The sequence below is a fragment of the Phyllostomus discolor genome, chromosome 8 (genome assembly GCF_004126475.2).
Source record: "Phyllostomus discolor isolate MPI-MPIP mPhyDis1 chromosome 8, mPhyDis1.pri.v3, whole genome shotgun sequence".
Lineage (NCBI taxonomy): Eukaryota > Metazoa > Chordata > Mammalia > Chiroptera > Phyllostomidae > Phyllostomus > Phyllostomus discolor.
In genome coordinates, this window is record NC_040910.2 from 46159002 (window position 1) to 46184767 (window position 25766).

At 41.5% G+C, this 25766-nt stretch overlaps 1 protein-coding gene across 1 annotated transcript; it reads right to left on the reverse strand.

Annotated features, from left to right (window-relative positions):
• Positions 1 to 6907: 6907 nt before the first annotated feature.
• On the reverse strand, positions 6908 to 25446 carry LOC114503691 (zinc finger protein 709-like). The gene is given in 6 exon segments (XM_036032450.1): positions 6908 to 8136; positions 8138 to 9532; positions 9913 to 9935; positions 9938 to 9972; positions 10168 to 10294; positions 25254 to 25446. Coding segments are annotated over 6 exon segments (1686 nt in total). The 5' UTR covers positions 25257 to 25446; the 3' UTR covers positions 6908 to 8033.
• Between the last annotated feature and the right edge of the window lie 320 nt (positions 25447 to 25766).

Genomic DNA, 25766 nt, shown 5'->3' on the forward strand with positions numbered 1-25766 from the left:
TTGTAGATAAAAAACATGTTTGCATAAGAATCCCAGGAACTAACTTCAAAAGATTCAGACTCTACATATATCTCTGCTCCGGGGGATTTGCTGACCTTCAACAGTGGCGCCAGGATGACTAAACCAGGATGATGCATACCAGACCATCACTTGCCTCATTGGAATGGACTGTGCTCGTCTGTATGTAGAGAACTTTTCAACTCCCTCCCTTGATCTCTTTGTTCTGTTCCCCTCTCCCGCCTTATAAAAACCCCTGGCTGATGTGGCTAAATAAAATCTTAAAAAAAAAAGAAAGAAAAAAGAAAAAGAAAAAAGAAAACCTCTGCCTGCCCTGAGGTGTGGAGATGGGGATTTGAGATATGAGTCCCCCATCTTCCCAGGGAGATGGGCTCTAAGACGAGAGTTTCCCATCTTCCAGGTGGCTGGCATCTGAATAAACCATTTTCCTTTTACATCATACCTGTCTCTCAAGTATTAGCTTTTAGAATGGCAGGGAGCTGGACCTGCATGTGGTTAGAGTTGAACTCAAAAAAGATTTTACAAAGAACATTTTCATTAAAGTATCAAAAATCAAAGAGAATTTTGAAAGTAGCAGGAGGAAATGACTGGTCACTTATAAGAGATCTTCAGTTAGACTATCAATGAATTTCTCAGCAGAAACCTTGAGGACAGGAGAGAGTGGCGTGATATATGCAGTGCTTAAATGATGAAATTACTAATCAATAAGGCTTTACTCAACAAAGTTGCCCTTCAGAAATGAAGGATGAGGAAGGCTTTTGCAAACAAAAGCTGAGGAAGTTCATGTACTACATGTGCCTTACAAGAAATGCTACAGGGACTTTCAAACTGAAATAAAAGATTGCTAATTAGTGATGGAAACATAATGTGAAAAGTGTAAAACTAACTGGTCAAAGAAACCAAATTAAGAGTTGGTTGTTTGAAAATATAACACAAATAGACAAACCTTCAGCTAGACTAAAAAGAGGGAGAGAAAAGATTCAAATTAATAAAATCAGAAATAAAAAGGAGAAACTATAACTGATACCACAAAAATAGAAAGGATCATAGGAGACCACTATGAAAAATTATATGCCAACAAATGTGATAACCTAGAAGTACTGGATAAATTCTTTTTTTAAAAATTAACATACTACCTACTAAGACTGATTCATGAAAATATAAAATCTGAACGAATAGTGGGTAAGGAGATTAAATCAGTAATTAAAAAACTCCCAACAAAGGAAAGTCCAGGACCAGATGGCTTTCCTGGTGAATTCTACCAAATAAATAAGAAGAATTAATATCAATCCTTCTCAAGCTTGTCCAACAACTTGGAGAGGAGGGAACACTTCCAAACTCGCTTTACCAGGCCAGCAATACCCTGATAACCAAAGTCAGACAAAGACACAAGAAAAAATTAGCAGCCAGTATCTCTGATGAACATAGATGCAAAAATCCTTAATATGCCTAGTAATTCTCAAACTGGCCAGCTCTGGTCTAGAACTGAGGCGTGGCAGGCCCAGAAAGGCCTCCAGGAGCAGCACAGCTCGCAGCACCAGCGCCCCAGCCCCCAACAGCCCCAGCGCAGGCCACCACCAGGAGCAGAGCAGGTGAGCAAGTCTGAGCAAGGGAAGATGGACCATGAAGGTGGTCATATAGGGACATGCTGCTCACAGTGCCAATGGTCAGGGTCCGCTGCAAGGTGGCCTGCACACACAGAAAGGGTAGGAAAAGGCCTAAGACTCTCGTAATTGAGATCTCCAGGGAGGGCAAGATGGGCCTCTCAAGCAGCTCTGAAATGGCCTGAGGGAGCAAGGAAATGAGCCTGGTCCGGGATTTTACTGTAGCTGGCGGTATCAAAGAAAAAATACTCAATGATACCTGTCAAAGATGGTAAAGCAGGGGTAATTCAGAACCGTTGTGAGAGGTAGATAGGCCATTGTGATGGGTTTTCACAGGTGAGCAATGAGGCTAGGCTCAACTCTGAGTATAGCATGGGCAAATGGGATTTCATGGCCAGAGGTAGGGTGGGGGTCAGTGGATGGAAAGTTACTAAAAAAAAAAGGGTTAGCATGTTCTGGCTAAACCCACCTAACAGGATTCTTGGTGCACACAGACCAGGGTGATCAGACGTCACCTGACGGTGGAGGAGAAGGAGGCTGGTCAGATACGGAGGGTGGTCAGATAGGAGGGCGGGGTATTCTGGTTCGCCTCCCTCACAGGGCTCCTTCTAAAACTGGATTTTACAACAAGTGTAAAGATAGCCCTGGGAGAAGATTCAGGAGCCTGACAGTTTGGTCAAGCAAAGCATCCTGGCTGGGGGCAGGGCCAGGGCAAGAGTTCTGCACACACGTGGGCTTGTGTGGTTGGAATCTGAAGCCAGTGCCAGGGGAGGGAGCACGGACTTTCTCATCCGCCTGTCCAGGTGCGGACACAGGGGAGAGGGAGGGGGCGGCTTAGCGGTCAGCTAACACCAAACAATGCGAGTCTGACTGCTCATTACAAGGACAAATGTGGGTAAGAAAAATAGGCACTCATAATGGCTTTTTATATAAAGAAATGCTGGCCCTAGTCAGGTAGCTCAGTTGATTAGAGCACATTGCTGATACACCATGGTTGTGGGTTTGAACCCTGGTAAGGGCACATATAAGAATCAACCATTAAATGTGTGAATTAGTGGAACAAATAATTGGTGTTTTGTGTACACTGTCAAATCAATAAGCAGAAAGTTTTAAAAACAGAAATTCTAATAGGAGCTCAAGAAATGATCAAAACTGTGTATTTGGAGGTGGCTGGAGGGACCAGGATTTGTGGGCAGTGAGTCTTCTTAAGTTAGACTTTTTCTACCTTACAGGTTTATTTAAAATAAGCAGAGAAATGTATATAACCATGTTTTACTACTTACTAGTTTTTCTTTAACTTTTGTACATGGGAACTCCTCATATGATTTTTTTTTAATTTTCTTCTTTTCTTAAGAGAAGGGAGGGAGAAAGAGGGAGAGAAACATCACTGTGTGGTTGCCTCTCATGCACCCCCTACTGGGGACATGGCCTGCCACCCAGGCATGTGCCCTAGACTGGGAATTGCACTAGCGACCCTTTGGTTCACGGGCCAGCACTCAAGCCACTGAGCCACACCAGCAGGGCCCATTGTAAGATTTAATTCCTATAAACACTAAGGGTTACAAAAGTGTAACCATACAAAATGAAAATTTCAAATATTTTGGTAACTAAGATGAATCCCAGTTTATCCTTCCTTCATATCTCACAAGGAGGTATTTTCAGGAACAAGTAGCATATTATGAAATAATAGGCATTTGGGTTTAGTTCCTTAAAGGTAGTAGGATTTTCAAAGAGAAATACTATTAGGAGCTCAAGAGATGATCAAAACTGTGTATTTGGAGGTAGCTGGAGGGACCTTCAAATAAACTTTGATTTTTTAAAAGTGAGTTTACCTCACATCACTTAAAATAGAAATTCAATTGCTTTTAGCCTTTTAAATTTCATTGTTCTCCAGGAACACGCACATACAAACACTGATGTAAAAATCAAAAATTGACCTGAGAGTTTAAATACATTCATCTCACATCTTGAGTTTTTCTTGCCGAAAAAGAACAATTCTATTTAGTTCCACAATTACTTTGACTCAATACCATCATATCTTTCCATCAACTTAAATTTTTAAGCACAAGAAACTATGTCATTTCGCACACAGGGAATAAAATTATAAAGTGCTTAGGGAAACTGGGGCCAAAGGGCTGCACTATCCAGTGGATAAAGGATCCAAAGGAAAGAAACGCAGTATTGGAATCAGCTCAGATGAGCCACCTGCTTCCCACAGGACACAAGGAGAGTCCCTTTCAGAAGGTTCCACTTTCTAGCCTCTCCAGGTTGAGACAGAACCCAGTGCCTGGGGACAAAGGGGAGGGACACATGTGTAGCACCAGGAGTGAACTCCTGGAGTTCTAACACCCTCCTCTCCCTGGGAACAATGGAAATGCTCTCTCTCTCAGGCTCCAGCTCCCAGTGAGGAAATGCTCAGCTGGATTCAGTATCAGGTTCTGACTCAAATTAACTCCAAACTCATGAACCCTAACCCAGGTCACAGGCTCCTGACTTTCACTGACTTTCTCAAGGTGCATGAATTACACTGAATATACCACATTGTGGATGCAAAACTCCATCCTATGTCCAGAAACAGGCCCCAGGGAACTACAACTAGAACCTCTGAAGGGGCATCACCCCCTTCCCCATGTGCACATGCACCTCCAGGTTTCCAGGGCTGCAGCTTCTCTCAGTGTACAGGTTCCTTCCATGGTGGGTGTGAGCAGATAGGACAACTGCAGGGGGAGGCTCCCCAGAAAGAACAACTGGGCCTTCCAGCACTTCCCTGTGCAGGCTCAGAGGGGCCTTAGATACACTGCCCTTCTCTATACACTACTGGAATTGCTTTGGAACACTCTGAGAGCATTTGAACAATCCATCAAAATCATGTAATCCCAGCGTTTATGGGGAAAGAAAGGAAGAACTTACTAGTTCAATTAGAAAATCCCTAATATGTATTTTTTTTTCAGAAAATGATGTCAGTTGTTTCTATTTAGAAGAAAAATAACTGGTTTGTAAATAATTCCCCACACTTTAACACTTCTGCTCTACAAGTCTAAACCTGGAATTTTATTTGAAAACAACCCCCCCCCCCCAAAAAAAATCTCTGAAACTTACTACGAATACAAAGTAATACTGAAATATTTAGGGTTTTTTTCTGAAATTAATCTCTTTCTTCCCTGTTTGTAACTATTTTGTCTTCCAAGCTCTACTGATGATATATAGTTCACCCCTACTGAAAAAACAAAACAAAACAAAACATATATTTTCAACTGACAAAATCAGGGAGGGGACAAAACACCCAGTCAAGTTTCTAAAGAGGACCTCCACCAAGAGGACCTCCACCCAAAGGACTTCCCGTAGGATGGCTGTGCCCAGAGAAAGTTCTGGGAGAGAGGAACAGGGATTTCATACAAAGTATTTCAGGTGGTTATTCTTGACTTTCCTTTCATGTAAGATATTCAGAGAAAAAAATAAATCTTTAAAAAGAGCCATTCATGGCTCTGTGGATAAATGCTAAATAGTTTATGTAAATCAGATGACAAATTGGCGCTCAGTAACTCGAGGAAGGATCTGGAAATACATAAATGTATATTGCTCCTCCAAGGAAGAAATAGGGTGGGTGAGTGGATGGGGGAACAGGGTCGTGGACTTGAGACCCTGTTTCCCAAACATTTGGGAAAATGAGGAGAAACTGCGTCCCACTCAGGCTAAAAGATGGACTGGGGCTCTACAGACTACAGCTCCTCCCACGCACAAACCCTGTGTTTTCCCTCGGTGACCCTCCTGTGGTCACCACGCGCCATCTGCGGAGACACAGGGCTTGGGTCGCAGAGCTGTCGAGAGTCCTCAGAGCCAAAGTCGCTGAGCGAAGTCACGGACGCCGGGGTCCGGTTGCCCACCCAGCACCCACGTTTCGTGCCAGCGGAAACTCAGGTCCCGGTAGAGCCCAGAGGGAACTCGCATCCACAGACCACGAAGAGGCCAGGTCTCGCCACAACCGGTTTCAACGAGCCCGTCCTCACTGTGGGAAACCCGGTCTCCAAACTCACCACTGCCCGGCTTCTGGGGTCTCCCTAGCGTTGTCTCTTCGGCCCAGCGGATGGAGCAAGTCAAGGTGGACTGTTAACCGCAGCTGAGAGGAACTCACTAGCACCCGGGCGCGCCAGGAGAGTCCACGCGGTTTCAGAGCTTGCCCTGAAGCTGCTCTCCTGATTGGACAGTTTGCAAGGACACTCCCCTTGTTTTTCTGAGTGACAACCGGGAAGAAGTTCAGTTGGCTGAGCAGAACCAGTTTCTGAGGTTAGGCGGAGCTTGTCGCCTGGGGCAGTTGGCTTTTAATTAATTAAAATCCTCACGTAAAAATACGTTTATTGATTTTAGAGAGGAAATGGAAGGGGGAGAAAGACATCAATGTGAGAGAGACACATTGATTGTTGCCTCCCATATGTACCCAGACTCAGGATCAAACCTGGAATCTTTTGGTGCATTGTACCAAAAAATGGGGCCACCTGGCCAGGGCAAAAATCCTTTTCTTTTCTCAAAAGCCAGTGTCATACTATTGGCTTCTTTGTGTGTTGGGTAAAGAAGTGAGCCCCTGCTCAGTAACATTGTGACAAAAATTTTAACTCTAAAACAGGGGTGTCAAACTCCTTTTCACTGGGGGCCACATCAGTCTTGCAGTTGCCTTCAAAGGGTCGAAATAATTTTAGGACTGTATAAATGTAACTACTCCTTAACTGTTAAGGAGTTGAAATTACAGTCAGCCCTTTGAAGGCAACTGCAAGGCTGACGTGGCCCCCAGTGAAAACGAGTTTGACACCCCTTCTCTAAAAGAAACCAAATATGCCTGAGGAAAAATTACCTGAACTTGAACACACATGATAAAATTGATACATAATGATTATGATAAAGAAAGGCTAACCGAAACTTTGAGATAACATAGTCCGTAGAGTTTATGGAAGGAATTGGGATTTATGCAAGTTCTTGCATTGTGTGTCATAGCAAGAACCCTACAGTGGCATAGTTCTAACATCCGCTTCCCTTAACTTCCTTTTACCTTCCATAAGTATTCCTCTACTTTGGCACATAGACCAGAATGTGCACGTGGCTTGCCCTGTCTGGATGCACTGGGTTGCAACTCTTTCTTTTTCCTGAATGAATCCTTTTTGGTGACAAAATACCTAGTTGCTATTACATGAAGACATTTGCAAAGTTTATTTGAGAATCTGGAATGATAATGGCACATTTTAACATATTTTCTCAGGAAATGAAAAACACAGTATTTGTTAGCATACAACAGCTGAGAAATTAATAAACTATTTTTATGAAATAAAAACACATACCTACAGGTGTTCATTTAACAAAAAATGCACGTGCTTTTAATCACAATCAAACATAATTGAAAACATACTGATGTCCTAACAGAATAAAACATCGTAAATTTTAACCTACCTGTATATAAGAAATACACTTTAATAGCATAAACAATAAAATACAAAAAAATACACTTCAATTCACCCATGAATCTAACAGGCTTCAAAATGGTAAGAAGATATTAAATGTTTTAAAGAAAAACCACTAGTCACTTATCTTATGGCTATTGTTGAAAGAAAATTCTCAGAATTATCACACTTGAATATTCATTTCTGAAAGTAATGAGTAGAAACCCATACTCCAGTGATGACTTTAAAAAATATTTAATAAACACAATGTACTTGCAACTTTAATATTATAGCTCTTTCATGCTGAAAATTTTCTGGTACCGTATACATAGATCAATTTTTAACAAGCTTCCTCATGTTAACTTACATTTCTATTTGTCTTCTGTGGGAGTTTTCACATGTAAGAATGTAGATCAACCCAAGTGTTTCCCATTGTGTTTACATCCAAGGGGTTTTATCTAGTGAGTCCTTCCATAGTTTTGATAGAAACTGGAGTAACTGAAGCCTTTCCCACACTCTACATTTTTTTTTTCTCCCGTGTGCCTTGTCAGGTGTCTTCTAAAGGTTGTGATAAATGAAGACTTTTCTCTAATTCTTACGTTCATGTTTTTTTTCCCTCAGTGTGAGTTATTTCGAACGATTTCTGTAGGCTTCACCACTTTGTTTACATTCAAAGGGTTTCTCTCCAGTGACATGTCTTTCATGTTTCCAAAGAAAACTAAGACAACTGAATGCTTCATTTTTTTATACATGGTTTCTCTCCAGGTTGATTTCTTTTGTGGGTTTGAAAATTTGCCAATATCTGAAGTCTTTTCCAAATTACTTATATTCACAGGGCTTTCCTCTAGTCTGAGTTCTTTTGTATCTTTCTGAAAGGCACAGTCATGACTGCAGGCTTTCTCGTGCTCTTTATATTCCTAGGGTTTCCCTCCAGCATGAGTTCTTTCACACATTTTAAAGACTGTGAATTCCATAGACTTTACCTTCATTGCTGACAGTCACGGGGTTTTTCACCAGTGTGAATTCTTTCCTGTGTGCCGACATCACTGGGACACCTGAACACTTAACCACGTGTTTGACATTCACAGTGTATCTGCAGTGTGAGTTCATGTATGTATTTGGAAATCCTTATGAAAACTGAAAGCTTTACCACATCTCTTACAGTCATAGGGTTTCTCTCTAGTATGAGTTCTGCCATGTTTTTGAAGAGAACTGTGATCTCTGAAGGCTTTCCCACATTGTTTACACTCATGGGGTTTCTCTCCTGTGTGAGATCTTTCGTGTTTTTGAAGATAACTGTGATCTCTGAAGGTTTTACCGCATTGCTGACATTCACAGGGTTTCTCTCCTGTGTGAGTTTTTTGGTGTATGTGTAAGGAACTATAAAATTTGAAAAATTTATTACATTGTTTACATTCATAGGGTTTCTCTCCAGTATGTGTTCTTTTATGTTTTTGAAGAGAAGTGGGGTAAGTGAATGCTTTGCTACATATTTTACATCCATAGGGTTTTTCTCCAGTGTGTGTTCTTTCATGTATTTGAACATAGCTGGAATAACTGAAGGCTTTACCACAATGTTTACATTCATAGGGTTTCTCTCCAGTGTGAGTTCTTCCATGTACTCGAACTTGACTGGAAGAGCTGAAGGCTTTACCACAAATTTTACATGCATAGGGCTTCTCTCCGGTATGTGTTCTTTTATGTTTTTGAAGAGAACTTGGATAAGTGAATGCTTTGTTACATATTTTACACTCATAGGGCTTCTCTCCAGTGTGAGTTCTTTCATGGGTTTTTAAGGAACTGGGATCTCTGTAGGCTTTTCCACATTGTTTACATTCATAGGGTTTCTCTCCAGTGTGAATTCTTTCATGTATTTTTAGGGAACTGGTATCCCTGTGGGCTTTACCACATTGTTTACACTCATAGGGTTTCTCTGCACAGTGAGTTCTTTCATGTGCTTGAACACGACTAAAACAATGGAAGGTTTTAGCACATATTTTACATGTATAGGGGTTCTCTCCTGCGTGAATCCTTTTGTGTCTCTGTAAAAAATTGTAAGATGTATAGGATTTACCACATTGTTTACACTGATAGGATTTCTCTCCAGTAAGAGTTATTTTATGTAATTGAAGTGAACATGAACAACTCAAGGCTTTCCCACATTTCTTATGTTTATAGGTTTTCTCCCCATTGTGATTTCTTTCATGTTTTTCAAAATGCTGGAGATAACTGAAGGCTTTACCACATTCTTTACACTTATACGGCTTCTCTCCATACTTCTGGAATTCATACGCTTTGTGCCCAGTGTGACATCGGACGTGCCTATTGAGGGATGAGTGATGCATGAAGACTTTTCCACACACATGGCATTCATGCAGTTTCACTCTGGTGGTTTCCTTGTTCAGGTTGAGATTTGAAATACAGATGTTTTCTCCACACTGACTACCTTCTTTACTTTCACAGACTTTCTCTATTACTTGACTTCTGTAAACAATGAAAAGCACAGTATTAATGATTCTTTATTAATGATTTTTATATTTGTTATTTATTATGATTTATAGGAAAAATGTAGGTATTGTCTTGTCTGAACTGTCCAAAATTAAATATGCTGAATGTTTCCCAAGAAAACTTCACCCTTGCTATAATCAAACTATGATAGTCATATATAGGGTTTGTTAATACTGTTTCCAAATGAGCTATTTTGTAAACAATGAACATACTTGCTACATTTCAGAAAGTATTTTTGGGAAAAATTTTCTAAGACATTTGAAGCAGGATTTATTAGTTTTGTTTGCTTCTTTTAAACATTTCATAGCATAGTAGAATTCTCATAGGAGACACTGTTTTCTATTGCAACAGCTCACCTTAGTTTTCTCCCCTGGTTTTGTAGTACTTTTCAATGTTATGTTCTTCCCATCTTGTCCCTAAAATGCAGACCCAGAAAAATGAGTGCAAAGCATTCATATTATAGAAAAATAATTAGCTTCTAGATCCATGAGAAGCTGTGGCCATGCCAAGTTATTAACCAACATCTTCCCTTTCTGCATCACACTTCATAGATGTGCCAATTACAGAAACACTTGTTCTTTAATTGACAAAAGGAGTGTCGTCATCTTTACCTATGGAGGCCAGGTTCCTCAAGGTTTCCTGCATCACATCTCTGTAGAGCTTCTTCTGTGCAGGATGCAGTAAAGCCCACTCCTCCAGACTGAAGCTCACAGCCACATCCTCAAAGGCCACTGAGTTCTAAAAATAGTCCGAATGTGTGTACAGTACAATGAGTGAGACTGACAGTACTGGACGCCCAGACCCCATTTATAGGAAAGTCATGTGTGGTTTTCTCGTCTCCAGACTTTTATTCTATGATGGATCATCACAAACTTACTTTCTGTCCACACTTACTTTCTCATAAATTTAACAGCATACCAAACACATGGAAATGGCTTACACCTTGTTACTATGATCCCATTACATCTGAGTGTTTGGAAATTACATAAATGCTATTCAAATGAAACAAATATGATCATTTTCAGACCATCAATTCATTCTGAGAAAAATTTTCACCTTCTTTATTTCCCACCATTTTCAGCATTCCATGAAGTAGAGGCTTATATTCTGTATGAGGTTTCAATAAATAAAACATAGTGAAAAATTGGAAGCCTTTCCTTCTATTCCTATCACCAAACATGAGAGTACAGGGAGCCTGTGAAAATCACTTTCAACAAAGCCAGCTGACAATGTTGTCCTAAAGTCCAGGCCTTTGCCAGTAATCAGATGCACTGGCTCAATGTAAACATGCCTGTGCAGATCACTGCTTGTAACTTGTGTAGTATTTACCACAGACTCAGTTCTTCCTTTCCCTCTCTGTATAACTCAATAGGGCTAGGAGGTTATTTGCAAGTTAGAGCTCACAGAGAAGGAAGAAGGTATAAAAAGTTAGACCAGAAAAATCCCGTACTGCTTCCAGGGAAGCTTTCAGGGCTGCTTCCAGCCAAATTTTAGAACACAGAGTGAGAGAACAGGCCAGGGGATCTCCATCTAATCAAACTCTAACTGTGTACCTTAGGACCGGCTGCCCTTGAGGAAGAGTTTAAGAGCTATAAATTAAATGGGAGTTCATTTAAGTCCACATAATTTGATGATGAATTTGCCTATGATTATACAACACATAATGGAACAGGGCTTTCCTCTAAAGAAACACAAAACTTCCATCCTCCAATTTCAGGAGAAAAAATTATTCAACAAGTCAGTCTACAGGCTATCCTGTCACCTTCTGATCTGGCACTTAAGTTGTCATACTCAATCTCATAAAGAAAAAAAGAAGAAAGAAAGAAAAGAAAAAAGAAAGAAGGTAACTTGAAATGAACTACTCTTCTTAGATCCACCAGAGCCTTGAGGTCATGGGGAAGTGGTATCTCCAAAATTAAAAAAGAGAAAAGATGGTATTTTTAAATATGCCCCTAATATTCTGTTCTTAATGAGGGCTGTACTAAAAAATTCTAATTCACCAGAGTTTATGCAAAGACAAAAAGAGAACATACTATCCATGAAGCCTAAAACAACCTTCCTTAATTCGAGGACTGAAATACACACAATAGGGAGCTCTGGCCAAGATGGAGGTGTAGGTAGAAACCCTTCACTTCCTCACACAACCAAAAGGAAGATAACAACCAATTTAAAATCAATAAACCACCAAAATCGCCAGAAAATCAAACTGCATGGAACTAAAACAACCAAGGAATTAAGGAAAATTTCAACCAGAACAACCAGACTGGTAAGGGGGACCATGTGGGCGGACTCAGAAAAACCAAGGCAAGGTGGCTAGGGGGCGGGGCTGACTGCCAGGCTGGGCAGAGCTGTGTGGGAGGGACTGACTTAAGGAGAAAAGACTCAGAGCTGACTGTGGGGTAATGCTGGGGTTGCTGCAGTGGGAGATACTTCCAGTCTGACATGAGAGTCTGTTGGAAAGTGCGCTAGAGACAAGCAGGCAAACTGCACTGTTCCCTCTCTGTCCTCTCCCACACAGGCAGTGCATGTAGCAAAGAGGGTTGCCCTGCCTGGATGGATACCTAAGGCCCCACACCCTTACAACCTATCAGCTGCACCAAGACAAAGAAATATGGCCCAAATGAAAGAACACAGCACAACCTCAGAGAAAGAACTAAGCGATGAAACTGCCAACCTATCTGATGGAGAATTTAAAGCCCTGGTAATCAATATGCTCACAGAACTGACTGAGCATGGTTGAAAAATGAAAGAACACATGAAAGATACCCAAAATGAAATAAAGCAAAATATTCAGGGAACCAACAGTGACAAGAAGGAAACCAGGATTCAAAGCAACAATTTGGAACATAAGGAAGAAATAAACATCCAGCTGGATCAAAATGAAGAAACAGGCCCTGGCTGGTGTAGCTCAGTGGATTGAGCGCGGGCTGGGAACCAAAGTGTCTCAGGTTTGATTCCCAGTCAGGGTACATGCCTGGGTTGCAGGCCATGACCCCCAGCAACTGCACATTGATGTCTCTCTCTCTCTCTCTCTCTCTCTCTCTCTCTCTCTCTCCCTCCCTTCCCTCTCTAAAAATAAATAAACAAAATCTTTAAAAAAAAATGAAGAAACAAAAAAAAGATGAGGAAAGGCTGAGGATTCTCTGGAACAACCTGAAAACATTCCAATATCCAAATTATAGGGGTGCCAGAAGGAGAAGAACAGCAGCAAGAGATTGAAAACTTATTTGAACAAATAATGGAGGAAAACTTCCCCAATCTGATGAAGGAAATAGACTTCCAGGAAGCCCAGAGAGTCCCAAAGAAGTTGGACCCAAAGAAGAACACACCAAGGTACATCATCATTAAGTTACCCAAGATTAAAGACAAAGAGAAAATCCTAAAAGCAGCAAGAGATAAGGAGATAGTTACCTACAAAGGAGTTCCCATAAGACTATCAGCTGACTTCTCAAAAGAAACCTTACAAGCAAGAAAGGGTTGGAAAAAGTATTTGAAGTCATGAAAAGCAAGGAACTACATCCAAGATTACTCTATCTGGCAAAGCTTTCACGTAGAATGGAAGGGCAGATAAAGTGTTTCCCAGACAAGGTGAAGTTCAAGGAGTTCATCATCACCAAGCCCTTGTTATATGAAACGTTAAAGGGACTTATCTAAGAAAAAGAAGATAAAAAATATGAACAAATAAAATGACAACAAACTCACAACTATCAACAAATGAACCTAAAAGAAAAGAAAAACAATGAAAACAAAAACTAAGCAAACAACCAGAACAGGAACAGAACCAAAGAAATGGATATCACACAGAGGGAGTTCAGGGGGAGGGAGAAGGGAAGAATAGGGGGGAAAAAGTACAGGGAAGAAGAAGCATAATTAGTAGGCATAAAATAGATGGGGAGAGATAAAAAAATGGTATAGGAAACAGAGGACTCAAAGAACTTACATGTACAACCCATGGACATGAACTAAGGGAGGGAATGCTGGAAGGTTGGGGGGTAGGGTGGAGGGGGGATAAAGGGGAAAAAATTGGGAAAACTGTAATAGCATAATCAATAAAAAATACTTAAAAAAAAAAGAGAAATACACACAATAGGAATACCTGAAAAAAAGAAAGAGAAAGAACAGGAGCTAAGTGAAGTAACAATCACTGAAATTTCCTAAAATTAATAACAGGGGACACACTGTAGATCCAGAATGCAGGAGAAACAGCTGAATCCATTACTGTGGCTAAACACTTCAACAACCCCTTATCATGAATCATAAATTCCAGCAGCAGAAAATCAGGAAGAACAGAGTGGAACTGGGCAGCACTATGAAACAACTAAGCTTATTTGTAATCTGTGAAATATTTCACATAACACAGCAGAATACAGATTCTCAAGTTCACATGGAACATTCACCAAGACAGAAAAAGATCCTGAGACATAAAATACACCTTCACAAATATGAAAACATAGAAATCACACAAAATATGCTCTCAGGCTACACAGGAATTAAGCTAGAAATCAGTATCAAAGATAACTGGGAATGCCCAAATATGTGGAGATTCAACCGTACATTTCTAAATAACACACAGGATCAAAGAAAAAAATCTCTGGAGAAACAGAATTATTTTGAACCAAAAAAGTAAAAATATATCATAATCAAACTTTGTCAGAGGCAACAAAAATGGTGCCTACAGGGAAATTTAGGCCATTAAACAAATGTATTAGGAAAAAAAAAGCTCTATAATGAGTAATGTAAGCATCTACTTTAGGAAATAATAAAAAACAGCAAATTAAATCCAAAGTAAGCAGACTAAAAGAATTAATAAAAGTTAGAAATCAATATGATTGTGGAAAGTCAATGGAAGAAAAAATTTAAAAGCTGCTTCTTTGACATGATGAAGAAATTGGTAAACATCTGGACAAGATAACTAAGAAAAGAGGGAAGACAGAAATTACTAATATTTGAAAGTAAAGGAGGGAGAAATGAATAACAAAAAAGGATTTGATAAAATTGAACATTCGCTTATGGTAACAAACTAGCAATAGAGGGAAGCCTCCACCTCTTGAGAAAGAACATGCTCAAAATCTGTAGCTAAATTCATCATATTTGTTCCTCCTGACATGAGTGTCTATGTGAAACACCAGAGAGAACCCATAACAAAAGAGAACTCCTGAAAAAAATAAGAGTTATTGAAAGACACAAAAACCAATAGCTTTCCTGTAGAGCCACATGGATACACTCAACTGACCACCGACAAAGGAAGAAAAGCAATTCAATGGAAAAAGAAAGTCTTTTAACTCAATAGTGATGGAGATAATAAATACCCACATACAAACACACACAGAAAACAAATAGACACAAAGGCCATACGCATTTCACAAAAAATTACCTTAAAACACTTCATAGCCCTGACTGGTGTGGCTTGGTTGTGGCTTGCATGTCATCCAGCAGAGCAAAAGGTCGCCAGTTTGATTTCTGGTCAGGGCACATGCTTGAGATGCAAGCCAGGTCCCCACTTGGGGTGCTTGGGAGAGGCAATGGATAGATGTCCCTCTCTCCCACTGATGTTTCTCTCCCTCTCTTTCTCCCTCCCTTCCCCTCTCTCTAAAAATAAGTAAATAAAATCTTAAAAAAGAATACACCATAGATATGTCAAATGCAAAAGTAATACATTCCTACAAGATAATATATGAGACATTCTACAAGCAAATAAAAGAACAATGAGGTAGCATCAAGCATTTATTATATGGCTAAGATTCAAAACACTCAGAACATCAAATATTGGTGGAGGTATGGAGTGGTGGGTAATCCTAATCACTGCTCATGGAAATGGAATTGGGCACGCCTAGATTGGAGACAATAACTTTCAATACTAAATGTACTCTTACTATGTATAAGATCCAGCAATCATATTCCTTGGTATAGACCTAAATGAATTGAAACCTAATGTTCATACAAAAATCTGTACATGAATATTTGTAGGTATTTTATTCATAATTGTCAGGAGTTAAGAGTTAAGCAAGATGTCCTTCGAGAGGCAAACAGACGATCAGAGGTAAATCCAGGTGGTGATATATTTTTCAGTGATAAAAAAGAAATGTGTTATTAAGCCATGAAAACATAGGAGGAAACTTAAAAGTAAAAGAAGCAATCTGACAAGGCCACACACATTGTATGATTTTGAGTATATGACAATCTGAAACAGACAAAATTATGAGCCATTGGAAATCTTTGGATTTGAAGAATTTAGGGGTTGGTGGGAGAAATGAATGAAGAGGTGAAGTGACTGTCCACTGAGCTCCTTCATGTACATGTGTGTGTTGCCCTCCTGAAAGTCTGTACATTCCCCAGTGCTATGCATTCAGTGAACCCCAAAGAGCAGTCCAGGCAACCAAGGAGTCTGGGGGAGGCGTGTTCTCTTCCAGCACAGTGACTTCTTTCAAGGGACTGTGGCGATATGGAGGAAAGGCTGTTCCATGGTGTGATTGTTGCCTAAATGTCCAGCTAGACCCAGGCAAGATTGGAGTTGTTTCTTGCAAAGCCCTTCAGAGACTGTCCGATCTCAATTGATGTTTTCCTTCTGATATAAATCACTACCTCTCCTGTGTCCCATGGCATGTTGGTCAATTGAATAGGCCAGCATCCTGACCTGGTCAAACATGGAGGGCATTTTCCAGAACCAATAACCAGGCATGGGAAAATCAGGTCACAAACAGGTTAGAGGCCTCCTCCATGAAAACTGGTTGCTGTGCAGAGTTAAGCACCCTTCACTTAAGTAAGGTTTTTTTTTTTTTAACTTAAGTAAGGTTTAAACTAATCCCTTTGCTGTGCCAAACTGAAATCATGGTGTCATCCACTGTAATCCAGATGGACAGCATTTTTTTTTAATTAAAAAAAGAAAAAAAAAATCCTGAGCCCTGGCTAGCGTAGCTCAGTGGATTGAGTGCGGGCTGAAAACCAAAGCATCACAGGTTCAATTCCCAGCCAGGGCACATGCCTGAGTCACAGGACACAGCCCCTAGCAACTGCACATTGATGTTTCTCTCTCTCTCTTTCTTTCTCCCTCCCTTCCCTCTCTAAAAATAAATAAATAAAATCTTAAAAAAAAAAAAAATCCTGACTCCCAGCCAAGATGAAGGTGTAGATAGATATAATTTGCCTCCTTGCATAACTAAAAGAAGGGCAGCAACAAATTTAAAAACAAAAAATAACCAGAACTGCCAAACTGTATGGAAGGCCAACAACCAAGAAGTTAAAGAAGAAACACTCATTCAGACTGGTAGGAAAGGTGGAGACGAGCAGCTGGGGTGGAAGGACTGTGGCGAGAAGGCAGCGGCTAGCAGACCAGGTGGTCCCACATTTGCCTGTGGATAAACTGGGAGGAACAACTGTGGAGCAAGACAGACTACACAACCCAGGGTTCCAGCGTGAGAAAAAGAAAGCCTCAAAACCTCTGACTGTAAGGCCTGTGGGGGTTGCTGGTGCGGGACAAACTTCCAGTCTCACAGGAGAGTTCGTTGGAGAGACCCACGGGGTTCTAGAATGTATACAAACCCATGCACCCAGGAATCAGCACCAAAAGGGCCCAATTTGCTTGTGGTTAGCAGAAGTGACTGAAAGCTGGCTGCGAACCGAGCAAGCACCATTATTCCCTCTCTGACTCCTCCCCACATACAGCACCACAACCCAGTGACCTGGGTTGCCCCCACCCTGGCGAATATATAAGGCTCTGCCCATTACAACATAACAGGTACACCAAGACAAAGAAATCTGGCACAAAAGAAAGAACAGATCAAAACCCCCAAAACAGAACTAAGCGATGAAGAGATAGCCAACCTATCAGATGCAGAGTTCAAAACACTGGTAAGCAGGATGCTCACAGAAATAGCTGACTATGGTCACAAAACAGAGGAAAAAGTTAAGGCTATGAAAAGTGAAATAAAGGAAAATATACAGGGAACCAACAGTGAAGGGAAGGAAACTGGGACTCAAATCAACAGTTTCGAGCACAAGGAAGGAACAAATATTCAACCAGAACAGAATGAAGAAACAAGAATTCAAAAAAATGAGGAGAGGCTTAGGAACCTCTGGGACAACTTTAAACATTCAAACATCCAAATCATAGGGGTTCCAGAAGGAGAAGAGGAGCAGCAAGAAATTGAAAACTTATTTGAAAAAATAATGAAGGAGAACTTCCCCAATCTGATGAAGGAAACAGACTTCCAGGAAGTCCAGGAAGCTCAGAGTGTCCCAAAGCAGTTGGACTCAAGGAAGCACACACCAAGACCCATCATAATTCCATCACCCAAGATTAAAGATAAGGAAAGAATCTTAAAAGCAGCAAGAGAAAAGGAGACGGTTACCTACAAAGGAGTTCCATAAGACTATAAGCTGACTTTTCAAGGAGTTCATCATCACCAAGCCCTTATTATATGAAATGTTTAAAAGGATTATCTAAGAAAAGAAGATGATCAAAACTATGACAGTAAAATGACTACAAACTCACAACTATTAACAACTGAATTTTTAGACAACTGTTTTTGTCCAGAAACAAAAACAAACTAAGCAAATAACTAGAACATGAAGAGAACTACAGAAATGGAGATCACATGGAGGGTTATTGGCAGGGAGGGGGAAGGGGGAGAATGGGGGAAAAGGTACAGGGAATAAGAAGTATAATTGGTAGATACAAAATAGACAGGGGGAGGTTAAGAATAGTATAGGAAATGGAGAAGCCTAAGAACTTATAGGTATGACCCACAGACATGAAATAAGGGTGGGGGGTGGGGTGGGGATGCTGGTGGGAGGGATTGCAGGGTGGAGGGGAATAAAGGGGAGAAAAAAATGGGACAACTGTAATAGCACAGTCAATAAAATATACTTAAAAAATCCTCACAGGAGGATATACTTATTGATTTTAGAGAGAGAGGAGGGGTGGGGAGAGAGAGAGAAACATCGATGGGAGAAAAGAAACATTAATTGGGTTGCCTCCTGTACGTGTCCTGAGCAGGGACCCAACCCACCACCCTTTTTTGGTGTATGGGACAATGCTCCAACCAACTGAACCACCAGCCATGGCAGGGTCAGGACATTTGTTGCAATAGATGCAGGGGCAGCAGAGTTATATAGGTGTCCTGGTATGCCCTCTGGAATCTCCCACCTAACTGGCTGGCATCCCGTCTTTTCTCTTTAGGAGTGACCATCTGATGGGCTCACCTCATTCACAGGGTGTAAACATCCTCATACCACCCCTCCCTTAGCCTCCCCCTAATGTGTAGAAAAACCAAGCCTCAGTCACACCTTCACTTTAAATACACAGTAGGAATATCAATCCAGGACCACTGTAAGGAGGGCACCATTCCCATACTCGGCTCACAACTCAGAGTCTCTAAATATAAATCCAGGCCAGTGGAGTCAATGGGAGGGTCCCCAGCAAGCAGTAGCTCACAGAGTAGGAGCCTCCAGATTCCTATCAGCCTGACAGATAACAAGGACGGTGGGGGGGGGGGGGGGGGGGGGGGGCCAAGGCTTATGTTGTCAGGAGTCAATATCAAACCTGTGGAGCCTGGCCACTCAAACAAGAACAAACACAAGTATGAAAAATGTGCATTCCTACTGGATTGTTTAAAAAATTTTTTAAAAGATTTTATTCTTTATGTTTAGATAGAGGGGAAGGGAGGGAGAAATGAGGACAGAAACATCAATGTGTGGTTGTCTTTCACGTGCCCCCTACTGCAGACCTGGCTCACAACCCAGGCAAACATCCTGACTGGGAATTAAACCACAATCCCTTGATTTGCAGGCTGGAGCTCAATCCACTGAGCCACACCAGCCAGGGCAGGGTTGTTTTTATATAAAGACACTCAAACAGGTGAACAAGAATGATCAAAACTGGTTATTGGAGCCCTGGATGGTGTGGCTCAATGGATTGAGTGTTGGCCTGTGAATCAAAGGGTCACTGGTTTGATTCCTGGTCAGGGCACATGCCTGGGTTGTAGGCCAGGTTCCCAGTAGGGGGCATGTGAGAGGCAATCACACATTGATATTTCTCTACCTTTTTTTCTCCTTTCTTTTCCCTCTCTGTAAAAACAATAAAAAAACAAAAAAACACCCCCCCCCCCGCCCCTGCAAAAAACTGGTTACTGGTTACTGGAGTGTGGCTGAAGGAGCAGCACAGGAGTGGAGCAGGGTATGTGGGCAATGATCTTTTTCAGTTAGTTTCCTATCTCAGGAACTTTTTAAACATTCCAATGCATTATTTATTTAAAATAAGGAGAGAATTTATATATATTACATTTTTCTATGATTACTACATATTTTAAATTAATTATTGCTTTTAAAATTAAATTTTGGACTGCTGGTCAAGTTAGCGGCATCGGTAAACACGGCTCACCTTGCACCACCACATAAAAATTACAACTAAAACATATACAAGAACCATCACTTAGAACTGTCAGAAATCCAGTGCAATGGAAGTCTGACAACTAAGGAATTAAAGAAACCACAGCATCTTGGAATAGTCTGGTCCATTCATGTGTAGCGGATAAAAATCCAGCAGGAATATCTTGGGAGTGCAGAGTCCTGCCCTACACCAGGCCCTCCAGCCCAGGATTCCAGTGCCAGGAATTTAAGTCCTTGTAACTTCTGGCGGCAAAAACAAGTGGGATTGAGTTGGTGAACGAAACTTCTAGAGTCCCACGCAGTTCCTTGTAAATACCCCAAACATGAACTTACTCAGACTCACTCCCTGTAAACTCTACACCTGAGAAGCAGTTTAAAAGGCACCAGTAGCATACAGGGAGGAAATGAAGTGTCTGGCATCAAGGCAGGAGCCGGGGAACGGCTTTCTCCTAGACAGAAAGGTGGGCAGAGGAGATTGTTCTTTTTTTTTTTCCTGAGCCATCCCCCACAGAGCTAGAGGGCCAGAAGGCAGATGTCATATTTGAGACTCCATCAACCTGGCTAACAGTGTTTGCTCCGCCCTGGGTATCCCCTGAGGCTCCATCCCACCCAATTTATGGGTCCACACACACTGTTAACCTTGACTTTTCCATATGAATGGCTAGTCTTGGCTTATGCTTCACAACTTCCTAAATCCTACCAAACAAGCAACAGCCAGCCTCAGTAATCCCCTAGCCCCCATACCTCTTGCTAAGTGGCTCCAGGCTTAGCATTAGCAGCAGCCAGCCTAGATTCACAGCTTAGCTATGCCTGGGAATGTCCAGCACAGCACAAGTACCAGCCATCTCAGATTGCCTTATAGCTAATGTAGGGTGGCCCTGAGCAGAACACAGGTGGGAGCTGACCTTGGCCTGAACCACCCTGGAAACCCCAGGGCAGGCAATACCCAGTGGACAGCTACAGACCATGTCAGCATCACCAACCTGCCCCTGCATAGCTGATCCTCCAGGGAGGGTGGAGATTGGTGGTCAGTGATCACCAGTCCTTGTAGCTGACTGTCCTGGGTAAATCCTTCCCATTGACCTGTCAACAGGAACCAAGGCTCAACTACAAGAGGAGGGTGTACTTAGGCCACACAAAGGGTGCACTCTGAGTACCCAAGTTGGATGATTAAGGGGAGGCTGTGCCACTGGACCCTACAGGACACCCAGTACATTAAGCCATGCTACCAAGACAGGGAGTCATAGCAGCTCTACCTAATACATAGAAGCAAACACAGGGAGGCTGCCAAAATGAGAAGACAAAGAAACATGGCCCCAATGAAAGAACAGATCAAAACTCCGGAAAAGGGAAGAATGAAACAAAACAGAGATAAACAGTATCAGAAGCAGAGTTCAAAACACTGATTATCAGAATGCTCAAGGAACTTAGCGAGAACCTCAAGAACATAAAAAAGATCCAGTTGGAAATGAAGGACATGCTAATTGAAATGAGGAACAATTTACAGGGAAACAACAATAGAATGGGTAAAGCTGAGAATGAAATCAATGAAATTTGGAACATTTAGGAAGAAAAAAAACCAAAAACCAACCAAACAAAAAACCCCAACTAATCAAAACAACAGGAAGAAAATAGAACTCCCAAAAGTGAGGATAGTGCAGCAGCCTATGATGGGAAAGCTTCAAGTGTTCTAGTATTTACATCATAAGGGTGCCAGAAGGAGAAGAGATAGAGCAAGAAATTGGAAATCTATTTGAAAAAATAATGAAAGATAACATCCCTAATTTGGTGAAGGAAAAAGGCATATAAGTCCAGGAAGCACAGAGAGTCCCAAACAAGATGGGTGCAAGGCAGCCCACACCAAGATACATCATAATTAAAATGCTAAAAGTAAGGATAAAGAGAGAATACTAAAGGTGGCTAGAGAAAAGAAGTTAGTTACCTTCTTTTCCTATAAAGGGCAATTCCTATAAGACTGTTAGCTGAGTACTCAAAATAAACTTTGTAAGCTAGAAGGAACTGGCAAGACATATTCAAAGTCATAAAAAGCAGGAACCTACAGCCAAGAATGCTCTACTCAGCAAAGCTATCATTTAGAATTGAAGGGCAGATAAAGAGCTTTTCAGAAAGAGAAAACTAAAGGAGTTCATCATTACCAAACCATTATTATATGAAGTATTAAAGGGAATCATTTAAGAAAAAGAAGATCAGCCCTGGCTGGTCAGCAAAGCTATCATTTAGAATTGAAGGGCAGATAAAGAGCTTTTCAGAAAGAGAAAACTAAAGGAGTTCATCATTACCAAACCATTATTATATGAAGTATTAAAGGGAATCATTTAAGAAAAAGAAGATCAGCCCTGGCTGGTATGGCTCAGTGGACTGAGCACTGGCCTGGGAACCAAAGGGTCGCTGGTTAGATTCCTGGTCAGAGCACATGCCTGGGTTGTAGGCCAGGTAGGGCTCCCAGTAAGGGGCATGCATGTGAGAGGTAACCACACATTGATGTTTCTCTCTCTCTCTCTTTCTCTTTCCCTTCCCCTCTCTAAAAATAGATAAAGTATTAAAAAAAAGATAAAAACTATGAACAATAAAATGGGAACAATAAAATGGTATAAACATATCTATTGACAATTGAATCTAAAAAACAAACTAAGTGAATAATAAGAACAGAGACAGGCCAGAGCTGGTGTAGCACAGTGGATTGAGTGCCAGCCTAGGAACCAAAGGATTGCCGGTTCAACCCAGTCAGGGCACGTACCTTGGTTGAGGGCCAGGTCCCCCAAAAGGGGGGCATGTGACAGGCAATCACACATTGATGTTTCTTTCCCTCTCTTTCTCCCTTCCCCCTCTCTAAAAATAAAGAAATCTTAAAAAAAAAAGAAAAAAAAAAGAACAGAGATAGAATCATGGATACTGAGAGTGTTGTGATGATTGACAGATGGGAGGGAAGTATGGGGGAACGGGTGAATAGGTGAAGGAATTAAGTAGTACAAATAGGGCTCTGGCTGGTGTGGCTCAGTGTGTTGAGCACTGACCTGGGAACCAAAGGGTCACTGGTTCAATTCCCACTCAGGGCACATGCCTGGGTTGTGGGCCAGGTCCCCAGTACAGGGTATGTGAGAGGCAACCACACATTGATGTTTCTCTTCCTCTCTTTCTTTCTCCCTCCCTTCCCTTCTGTCTAAAAATAACACTTTAAAAAAATAAAAAAAACTAAAGAAAAAGAAAGAAGTACAAATAGGTAGTTATAGATTAGCCATGGAGAGGTGGACTATAGGAAATGGAGTAGCCAAAGAATTTATACGGATGACCTATGTGTGTGAACAATGGTGTTGAACTGCCTGAGGGAGAGAGGATTGCTGGGTGGAAGAGGGTAAAGGGGGAAAAACTGTGACAACTGTAATTGCATAACCAATAAAATGCAATAAAAAATAAAAATAAAAACCAAAAAAAATTAAAAAATGAATAAAAGTAATTAAATTTTAACTTTCCTACATAGGAAACCACTCCAAGATTTAATCCTTTATACACTAAATGTCATAAATGTGCAGACCATAAAAAAAATTTATAAATCCCTTTCTAATTAAAAGGACAAACATGATAGTTTTATCTATTATATGTCACACTGAGGATAATTTCAGGCATGAGTAACATGTTATAATGCATTGGGATTTGCAGTTAAGCCCTAAAATGTAGTAGAAATTTCAAATATAATTTACATAAGCTTTGAGGTGGTTTTCACTCAACCAATAACAATAAAACTTCAAAAAATTTCCCTCACATCCATTGAAATAGTTAATTTTTCTTATGAATAGTTTATCCTTTTCTTTTTCTATCTTTTTAAAAGATTTTCTTTATTTTTAGAGGAGGGGAAGGGAGGGAGAAAAACATCGATCGGTATCAGAACCTCAACCCAAACATGTGCCCTGACTGGGTATTCCAACCTGGGACCCTTTGCTTTGTGGTAGGACACCCAATCACATGAGCCACACCAGTCAGGAAAAGAATAGTTTATTCTTTTCAATTTCAAAGTTCCCTAGGTACCTAAGGACACAAAAAATGATGTAAAAATGAAAAAAGCGCCTGAGAACTTAAAAACACCCACCTGACATCTTCAGGTTCTCTTGCCTAAATGAAACCAAAATTCTGTTTATTTCCACAGATATTGTACCTTGTTCATATGGTATCTCTCAATCAAGTTATATTTAAAAAGCCCAGGTGCTAAAGGAAACTAGAATCAAAGGGTTATAATACTCAATGGATAAAGGAATCCAAAGGAATGAAACACAAATGCTGGAATCAAAACTGATAAGCAGTCTGTTTCCCTACAGTTGAGGGGGGGAAACCTCCAACACATTCAGAAAGTTGAACATAATCGCAAACTTAAGGTCTGGGTACCCCTGCTCAAGACACCTGTTTTTGTTTGTTTGTTTTTTGCCTATTTGGAACTATTTTTTAGTCTTTCAGGCTTTATCGATTAAATATATTTTATTCCTAGTGAAAAACGGACACATATAAGTCAATAAATCTTTTCAAGGTGACAAACCCAGGGAGAAGTTGTGCTCAGGGAAACACCCAGGGAAGTTTCCAAATAGGAACTTCACCTGAAGCACTTCCCCTAGGACTCTGTGCTCAGGACAGATCCTGGGGAAGAGGTGCAAGGCTTTCAAGCAACAGAGGTCAAGGTGGTTATTCCTGCCTTTTCTTTCACGTAAAATATCCATACAAAATGTAAATCTCTAAAGAGCCATCCACGACTCTGCTGAAAAAGAATAAACAATTAAAATATTGGGTCTGTTTGAAATGCACCACGGAGGATAAGTAGTTGATAATGATGTTGTGAATCGCAGAAGGGAAGTTGGCTTGGGAATTCGAGGAGCTATTTGGAAATTTAGGGACTTGTTGCCAGTCCCAGGAAGAGACGGGCTGGGGCACAGGAACTTTGGGAAAACTCAGGAGAAAATGGGGCCCCTGGGGAGAAAGCAGGGACAGGGACCACACAAACCAGAGGTGTACCACTCAAGAACTCGGAAGACGGAGTCACGATTGCCCCCTGATGACCCTCTCCGAGATCACCGCACATTCTTGGGAGACGCGGGGCTGCCAGCACGGAGCTGCTCACAGGGACTCCGCGGCGGGGCCCTGGGTCCAGCTACCCGACCAGCCACTACACTGCAAGCTGGAGGGGACCTACGTGGAATTGGGTCCATAGACTTCAGAGGGGACAGCGGAGAGGCCATCCCACCACAGCCGATTCCAACCGGTTCCAACCAGCCTCTCGTCCCCATTTCTGCACCCCAGTAGCACTCACCATTTCTAGGTTTCCTGGGTCTCCTGGGTCTCCTTGAGTCCTGCTTACGACTCCCACTAGCAGTGCCTATTACAGACCGATCACACTGCAACACTCCCGTGCGACAGAGTTAGCAGCGACCCTGAAGGACAGGCGACACCCAATCCCCAGCACCGCTAGAACTAGTTGGGACGTCCATGACTTCTCGTAGCGTTGCCCCACCCACCTGCCTCAGCGGCACTGCTGACTGGACCAGTTCACAAAGCCCCACCCCCTAGTGTCTGATTGACAGTCAACCGGAAGACGCGTGGCTCAGCGAAACAAGCCTCCACTGGACAGCGGGGACCTGATCTCGCATGTTTCACTGCATTTAAACAGAAGGATTTTTTGGCCTGGGGCAACCCCTATTGTTTCCCCCGAGCTGTTTGTGATGAGTGCCAGGGTACGGGCTTGCACAGGGAATTCCTGATTGAGTTTCCAAGTGGTACAGGTAAGTACAGAGCGTAAGGGCGGTTTCGGCCAGGCCACAGTGGA